Raw genomic sequence first — 9,176 nt, forward strand, 5'->3', positions numbered from 1 at the left:
ATAATAATACTATACTGAGCGGAAAATTAAAGACTTTTGAAGACACTACAAAGTAGACTTTTGGACTTTCATTTAACACTGCAAAAGAAAAGCTTAGAAAACTAGTCCAGTGCTTATTTCTTCTAATGATGCTAAGACATTTTTGTTGTTTATTTCTCAAGAATTTTGCAAAATGATGAAAATTTCTAATCAGCGATAAGACAGGAGTGTAATAGACATACTTTATATATTGTTATGTTATTAGATTAGTTCCATTACTATATATGATACTGAAAATTCTTACCATTAACATACTGAATTATATCTTTTTCGCAAATGTTAGAATTCTCTTCTTTTACAACGAAGGCCATTGGTAACTCCCCAGTTTTGTCATTTGGTATGCCAATTACGGCCGCATCTTGTATACCAGGACAAGTTAACAAAATCGCTTCGAGCTCAGCTGGTGGAACTTGGTAGCCTTTATATTTGATGAGTTCCTTTATTCGATCGACAATGAAAAAGTATCCATCTTCGTCATAATATCCTACATCTCCTGTGTGCAACCAACCATCCTTGTCAATTATCGCTCTAGTGGATTTTTCGTCGTTATAATAGCCTTTCATTATCAAATCTCCTTTGAAGCATAATTCTCCTTCGCAATTTGGCCCTAAAGCTTCATCCGTCTCGTATTCTCCAATTGGTATTACTTTTGCTAAAAAAAAATATCAGTATTATATATCGTCAAACTTTGTCGATATATTCTATTAATTATATTTCTTATATATAATATATATATATATTGATATAAAAATACACTCTTAAAATCATAAATGTTGCATATTGTGGAAAGAAATGGGGAAAGGATCAATATTGGGGAATGAACTATCAAACATATAAATATTATCTGATACTGTTCCATAATACTATGCTGCAATGTAAATATTTATAATTAAATAATAAAAAATATTCGACTTTAAAGTAATATGACTCAGAAAAAATATATTTGCAACCTATATTGTATGATAGTAGTAGATATTGATTAATTACGTCTACTAAATAAAACAGAGACACTGTATTTTCCTAATCAGGAGATTTTTACCTGACATGCCTGAAACTATTACGCCAACGCTGCCTAATTTTTCTTTTTCATCTGGTGATCGCAGCACAGCTAAAGTAGTTTCTGTTAATCCGTAGCCTTGTTTAACGCTAGTAATATTTAATCGCTTAGCGACAGCCTGCTGAATTTCCTTCGATAATGGAGCTGCACCACTCCTAATTAAATAGCAACTTCAATAATTGCATAATCGTAGTAATTTTCAAAATAAATTTAATATCTGATATAAATATATTTTATGTGCAAACAAGTTTTAACACAGCTCTTATTATAGTTCCATTGAACTCCTGCATGTAATATTAAAAGAAAACTGCCACAAGAGAAGACAACTTATTCTATGTCTGTGTTACTAAATTTCAGAATCTCTATAAATTGATTAAATTTATAAAAATGTCATAATTTTATTTATTAAAATAATGATTTTCAATATCTCTAAATAGATAAATATTTAAAATTTTTTACTTTTACATTACAATAATTCATACAATATACAAACAGATTACATTAATTTCACGAATATATTACTTACTATTCGTTATTTTTTATCTTTTATTAATCTTTACAATCTTCTCTTATATCTTACTTTTTGAGCTTATTAACAAATATATGCTCAACTTGCGTCAATGTCTGTTTTTTTTACTTTTGATTTTGTGAATTGCAGCAGTTTTCCTTGAAGACTTCGACATCTTGTATCTAATTTGTAGTATACTTACCATATCGTTTTAACACAGGATAAATCATATTTATCCACAAGTGGATGTTTAGCCAGAAATACCATAAGCGACGGTACTACAGGCAAATATTCAATTCTGTATTTCTCAATGTATTGTAAGAACAGTTTTTCCTCGAAGCGTGAGAATACAACACTGCAATTTCCCTTTAACAGGCCGAGTACCATCAAGACGAAGGAGTATGCATGAAAGAATGGGAGTAGCGACAGAGAAACTGCATTTTCAGGAATCGTGTTAGTATTCATAAATATGGATATGACTGTAGTAATGTTTTTGTCCGTCAACATGACGCCTTTCGGCAATCCCGTGGTTCCACTCGAGCATAAAATCGCTGTTACATGATCATCTAAATTGACAGGAGCCGCTTGGAGTGCATTTGCATCGTTATTGGAGACATTCGATATCACTTTATACATGCTCGCCCATGAAACATTGTTGCTACCATCAGTAAGCATTAGGATTTTTGGCGACCAATGCAACTCTCTGAATACTTTTCTCATGCCATTAAACGATATCATCGAAATAAAAATATACTTTGGCTTTGAAATGAATAGTGCATGTTTCAATTCTCTCTCACTATACAGAGGATTTAAAGGACAGGCAATAGCACCCAGGTAAAACGCAGCACATACTGGAATACAAAATTCCAGATTGTTTTCACTGCACACAGCTATGGTGTCGTTTGCCTTTAGTCCTTCTCTCTGCAGATAAACTGCTAATCTCCGGCTGGTATCTAAGATATGTTGGAACGTCTGCTCCTTGCCAGTATGGGGATTTATCTGATAAAAAAATTTATTGTCATTATATAACAGAAAGTTGTACATATGTATAGCAAAAATTATATAACAAATCTAGATTAGGATTCCAATTATTTTCTACATCGCATATTAATCTGGAACATTATGATTATTAGATTAATTATGCAAAATTAACAAAAATTAAGTCAATCACGAACTTACATGTGCTACACGAGTACCATGCGTCGTCAATTGCATTAATAACAATTGTCCCATCGAGATCTTAAGTTCCGGCAACAATTCACCTTCACCACGTAAAATATTTGATTGTTGTGGCATGTTGAACAGGAGGACGAAATTGATGCCTTTTTTCACACGAGACGTTACGATCTCTTCAATATTACAAAGAAAATGCGATTATGTACTTTAAACGCATGATTTCACGCATTATGATAAGAGTGACAAGATAATGTAAGATACATACTTGCACTCAACCATCTATCACATTTTTTACTTACAGTCAGTAGATTTAATCAATAATAACGTGTTTCAAAAAAGCCGGTAATTCTGCCAATTAGCGGTTAGATGGCAGCACATAGTACCATTTTAGATCGAAATATGAATAATTGTATTTTTCTGAATTTTCGCTAGATGGCGCATGCGCCATCTAAAGTAATTTAAAATCGAACATGAACTCTGCCTAATAGTAGCGATTTTATTCAGCCATAAAGTGGATTATAAATCCAAGCGAGGACCAAAAAGAAAAAGAAGATTTTATTCAGTCGATAGAATTTCCTAAAAAAGGAAATTTTTTTAATCATCAAATAATTGTCATTCCTAATTATATTTTTTCTTCCTCGTTCTAAATAACAAAAAATAAATTGTTTTACTTACTTTAATAAAATAATATGTTATTTAATAAATTGATTAGATTTTAACTGACAGAATTACTTAATAATTTCTTTATATAATTAAATAAAACGACAAATAATTGTTGATTTTAATTTTATTGTTTCTTCCACGATAAATAACAACAAATTATTTATTTTTTATTATTTGACATGAAAAGAATAATGAAGTTAAAAATGATAATTATTTATACAATTCTGTAAGTTGAAATAATTTATTTATTAAATTGATTAAGTAATTAATTAATTGATAAATAATTGATTAAAATATTCTATCTACGTTAATAGAATACGAGTGCTATTTAATAAGTTAATTAGCGATTAAATCAACCGGCAGAATTACTCAAAACAAAATTTTTATCGAATCGACTATATTGTGTGTTTCTAATTTTATTTTCAAATGATAAAAAATAAATAAATATATTAACAAAAAAAAAATCAATGTTTAATAAGTTGATTGGTGATTAATTTAACCAACAGAATTTCCTAAAGCAAAATTTTATACGATTACGTAATTGTTGCTTCTAATCTATAATAAATTTTCTTTCCCACGTATCTAATAAAAAAAAACAAATAATTTTATTTATGATAGCAAAACAGTAGATACAAGTATTAATTAAATAAGTTAATTCCCAAATAGCAAGCTGATGTTATTTGTCATTTTAATGTCAAAACAACGTCTTTAATGTCATTTTCATGTCAAATGACGACAAATAACATCAACTTGCTACTTGAGTTACTGAAATTAATTATAATTTGATCCAGGACTAAGTACCATTTTTTGCATTTGTACATAAAAAAAGAAATATAGATGTATATATAGAGCGAGAATTGAATCTATTTCAAATAAAATCCATTTTAAATCTTCTCCCCCCCCCACACACACACACATTTATAAACCGGAATATTTACCTCATGTGTAATATGAATAGAGAAATCATACGTAGGTATAATATAAGGAGTGTCATGTTGCTGCATTTTTCATATTAGACATGTGACTGATTGATTTTTCTTTGGGTACACGTTTCGTGATTATATGTAAATCCGTTTGGATTTACATAAGGGTCTCGAAGGGTAAAAGAATATTTCCGAAGAACATTTTTATGCCTACGGTTTGTACATATGAACTGCTTGTTGTTTTCATTATGTACAAAACAACTTTTTTCTTTTAAGAAAAAACAAATAGAAAATAAGACAAAAAGAAAAAAATAGAAAGATGTTAAAATTAATATAATTGAAAAACTTGATACCTATTGAAAATCTTGAATAAAACAACGATTATTTGTAACTTGAAATAAAGTTTACGAAGTTTTTATTTGTATAAATATTTCTTATTTTTATGCGTTTAACAAATTTTTTTTTATGTAGATTTTATATAACCAAATAATTTCAAATATATAAAATACTCAAAAATACTCAAAAATAAAGTTTATAGATATTTGTCAAGTATTAATGCTAAACCTAAAGAATAATAAATTTTCATGATTTTTTAAATTACAATATCATTTTGTCTTATTTGTTAGTGATCTTACTAAAATTTATATACTAATAAATAACTATATTTAATAAAATTAAATAATAATAAATAATTAAAAAGCGTTTTTCTTTCTTCCTCCTACATTTTATATATAAAACTTATAAGCGATTAAAACGGTACACATTTCACTATTTGACAAAATTTCAAGGATGTTGAAATTTTGATATAGCACTATGAAAGTTTTTCTGTGTTTCTATAGTCGAACATTCACATTATCTTTAATAATATATTTCTATATTCTCCGAGATTTCAAAGAGGAGTGTACCTTTTAGATATTTTTTTAGATGTCTCTCACATTTTGTTCTATAAAAAAGTTCAGTAGAAATAATCAAGAACGATGTTTTATTTTATTAAATAGATATTTATATAACTGTATATATAAAATTTATAGTATTTAAGAAATAAATCTCTCTTTCTCTCTCCCTTTTTCTTTCTCTAAAGACAATAATAGAATTAACACCGTAATTTCTTAGTATAGGTTCTTCAAAAATGTAAGAATTATAGCTTTTTAATTAATTATGCCGCAATCAATATAACACAATAGCCGCTGTTAAAGAAATACTGTTTATTTTAATCATTTAAACAATCGATACTTGTTAGTTTTAACATTAAACTTTGTACATTATTTTGTCAAGGCATTTTGCAATAAATACATTTTGAAATAAATACACAGGAAAAGGGAATATATTTTAACACAAGCATAAATTTAACTATTTAACAATCTAAATATCATCGTAAAATAAGAAGCTTGTGGTATTTTTTGCACTTGTCAAAAATAACTCTTCTCGTACTTTTAAAAAAACGCAAAGAATACTTGGGGCATCTCTATTGCAGCACAATATTTAAATTATTAAATGCGTTCTATAAGTGTTCAAAATACGTGCTTTTCCTTTGTACATAAATAATTGCACATCTGCAAATTCTTTGCAAATTAAACTACCGATGACTTTTTTATAGCAATTGGGTGCACTATTACACCCTTATGAAAAAATACTGTTGGACTCGCGAAAAAACGATAGAAATATTTAAAAAACCATTCGAATCGAATAAGTATTTTACACCATTCATTCCAATAGTTTTTTCACTAATCCAATGGTATTTCTTCATGAGGGTATGTTGATCGTAGGCTGTCATACACAAAGCAACACAAAACAAATTAAATTTATTCTATAATAATTGCGTAAATGTAGTTGTAGATGATTGTAGTTGTAAGTAGCTATTGATGACCAATCATTGTCGAATATTCTCTTCATATTCGACTGTGATTGGCAAATTCTTACAACTACAATCACAACTACGCCACGCAATTGTAAAATGGACTTTGTGTGTGTATTGCATAAGATGTTCAGCACGAATTATCACGTAGTTCGATGGGATATCTGTCAAACGTTTTCTTGGTCAACAAGACGCTCATACTTTAAAACTTTTGCAATCATATAAGTTTGTGTACAACAGCCTTTGTCGATTGCACTCCAGCATGCACTAGCAGCATCAGATTCGTTATCGGATGCACAAGACGGAGGCGAACGTCGTCGCCGATATCACCCGCGTGAGAGATTCATCGAATCAACACCACTGAACGCAATGCCAATTCCCACGCTTTCGCCGACATCTACAAGAGAAACGAACGACGGAACCTCCGCGCGTTCCGTCCGGAAAAAAAAAACGTGCGGGAGAATTTTTAGTAAAATGAACGTGAAACTCGGGGCTTCCTCTCGCCGAGGAAGTTTCGGATTTGTACGCTTGGAAGCGATGCGTGACGGCCGACGAAGATCGAAAAGTACCGTCGGTCGCTGAGCCCCGACGAGGATTTCGGCGCGTGTGCCGCGAACATTTTTCCGCCGTCGATTTTTCCCCGCCCTTTTGTCAACGGAGGGCGGGGCCATAGGGGTGGCCGCCCCGAGTCGAGCGATCGCACGGTATTGCGCGTAGCGGCCGAAAGGGCGAAGCCTCGCGCGAGCGTTACGATAGGTAGACGCGTTTCAGCTCATTCGGGCGTAACACCAACGGCGTGCCAGCTAACGTGGTGGGCTAGTCCGATACCGGGTAGCGGCGGCGACCGATGGGGTCCAATGAACGATGAGACGAAACGATCGCGCCGCCTGTACGACAGCGGTCGTCCAATGATCACACGGGGGATCTCCAGCATCCACTTCTCCCAGTCGTGGCCTCACCGCTCCTCTCTACGGCGTATGGAAACCCTTCTCTCACACGCAAAAGGGGACATCTCATCACGACTCTTGGTAGCAGGCACTTCTCCGTAGTGGGCACTCCACTCATCGTGTCGTCGTACGGGTTCTCCGCGAGAGGCTGTGGGGCCTGTGCCCGGGCGGGCGAGCAAGCGAGCGAGCGAACGAGCGCGAGCGCGAGCGGGCGAGCGCTGGTCGAGTGGGTCTAAGCGGCCGTGAGGACCTCTCCAGGAGTACCCGACAGAAGTCCTCTCCATTCATTCATCTATCCATCCAGCCAGGGCCAGCCAAGCCAGCCAAGCACAAGCCAGCAAGCCAAGCCAGGCAGGCAAGCCACCCAGCCATCCATCCATAGAACGGCTCTTCTCCTACGGAGAGTGTATCCTCGACGAAGGTGGAGGCGAAGCGTAGAGTGGTACATCTACCATCGTCTCTCTATCGGCGGAATCCAAGGACTCCAAGACCCCCGTGTGATTTCAGTCGGCCGCCGGCCGGCTCTGGCCGGCCACTATCCTCGACCACGTGGGCAAGGTCGCCGTGTCACCGCGTTATCTTTCATCCGTTTTGGGATTCCAAGGAGCAAGACGCAACGACAACACGTCGACGCTGTGTTCTCCGCCGAGACAGTGTCGAGAGGTTCGACGACCGCAGGAGAGCCATCCGAGTCGGCCGCCGGCCGACCGCGGCCTCGATTTTTTCCCGGTTACGTGTGACAGTTCGCCGTGCGCCACGTGACATCGCATCCCTTCATCTCTTAACGTCAATCTCCGGAGAAAGTACCTGGAAACCGACGACGACGAGTGTAAGAAAGAAAATGGATAAAACGTTCACCATCAACGTTGATGAATAAAATATTCCCAGAGTGAAGAAGTTCTTCTTCTTGAATTCACTCGATAGAGGGAGGAGCTGGTTCCAAACCCCCTAGTAATCGGAGACTTATTTGGCCAATATCTATGTGATAGTGGAGCTTGAAGACGAAGTCAGTGTTTTGCAGATTGAGTACTTCCGGTGAGCTGTCGTGTTTGTGTAGGAATTGGTTCTAGCGACTGCAAGAGCTATGCGTGCGTTTAAACGTGATCGAGATCAGGGAAAGCTCGCGGCGAATGATTGCGGGCTGTACATTGATTTCGGGGACAAACGATCCCGATGTTAGTGAAGACGGGGAATTTTTTACTGTGCGCCCGTGACCCATTATAGTAATAAGTGAGCGCGTCGACGTATACGAGTGACTTGTGGCATTGTGGGATTAACTAGTCGTGTGTACTGATTTCAATCTCGAGTGAACACGATCGTTCGAAACATATTGTCGAAATTTCACGGTGAAGATCGGACGTTCGGATTTCGTTCGGAGTTAATAAATCGTCCGTCGAAAGCGTGATCCAAAGGAGGTGTCGACGATCGTGTGAATCGCTACGTTGGCGATCAGCAATCGCGAACTAGGCAAGAACGAGAGAAAGAGAGCAGTAGAGTCATAATGCGCCGTTGTTACGGCTAGCGCCGGCCTCATCATTCCGCGAAGCGCGAGCTTCAAGTATTTCGACGGCGTCGGGCTCGCCGAGATGAGCGGTGGCAACGGCGGCGGCGGAAACGGTGGCAATCAAGGTGGTAATGGCAACGCGACGACTTATCACCAGCACCAACAGCAGCAGCAGCAGCAACAACAGCAACAGCAGCAACAACAATCGCTGGAGCAGGCCGGCCTGCTGTCAGATCTCAATGGCATCGACCTGGCGATGAGCCTGTCACCCAAGCAGCACTCGTCCCACGTGCAAGCTGCTGGTGCCCACACTACGCCTTTCAGCGTTACCGATATCTTGTCGCCGATCGAGGAGTCTTACCGGAAGCTTGAACTCGCCGCTGCCGCTGCCGCCGTCGGTGTTGGTGTCGGCGTCGTAACGCATTCCCAGGGCTCGCCTTACGGGAACGCATGCGGTGCACGGGTGGGTGGTAACACCGGTAGCTCGAGCGCAAGCAGCGGCAG

At 36.7% G+C, this 9,176-nt stretch overlaps 2 protein-coding genes across 2 annotated transcripts in view; one reads left to right on the forward strand and one right to left on the reverse strand.

The window, feature by feature from the left end:
- Positions 1–93: 93 nt before the first annotated feature.
- LOC108727046 (luciferin 4-monooxygenase) lies at positions 94–3,014 on the reverse strand. Its single transcript, XM_018454944.1, has 5 exons — positions 2,784–3,014; positions 1,807–2,603; positions 1,079–1,251; positions 284–691; positions 94–131 (listed from the first exon to the last, which is right to left on the reverse strand). Exons 1-5 carry the CDS (start codon positions 2,898–2,900, stop codon positions 94–96), a joined length of 1,533 nt encoding a protein of 510 aa, XP_018310446.1. The 5' UTR covers positions 2,901–3,014.
- A 5,097-nt stretch (positions 3,015–8,111) lies between these two features.
- Positions 8,112–9,176, forward strand: part of LOC108727063 (homeobox protein Nkx-2.4) — a 24,708-nt gene continuing 23,643 nt past the window's right edge. Inside the window, 2 exon segments of the mRNA XM_018454976.1 lie at positions 8,112–9,173; positions 9,175–9,176. The exon segment at positions 9,175–9,176 is cut by the window's right edge and continues 321 nt beyond it. Of these exon segments, the coding sequence (XP_018310478.1) occupies positions 8,755–9,173; positions 9,175–9,176 (421 nt within the window). The 5' untranslated portion in view covers positions 8,112–8,754.

Source organism: Mycetomoellerius zeteki, unplaced genomic scaffold (genome assembly GCF_001594055.1).
Source record: "Mycetomoellerius zeteki isolate Tzet28-1 unplaced genomic scaffold, Tzet1.0 scaffold47, whole genome shotgun sequence".
NCBI classification, from domain to species: domain Eukaryota; kingdom Metazoa; phylum Arthropoda; class Insecta; order Hymenoptera; family Formicidae; genus Mycetomoellerius; species Mycetomoellerius zeteki.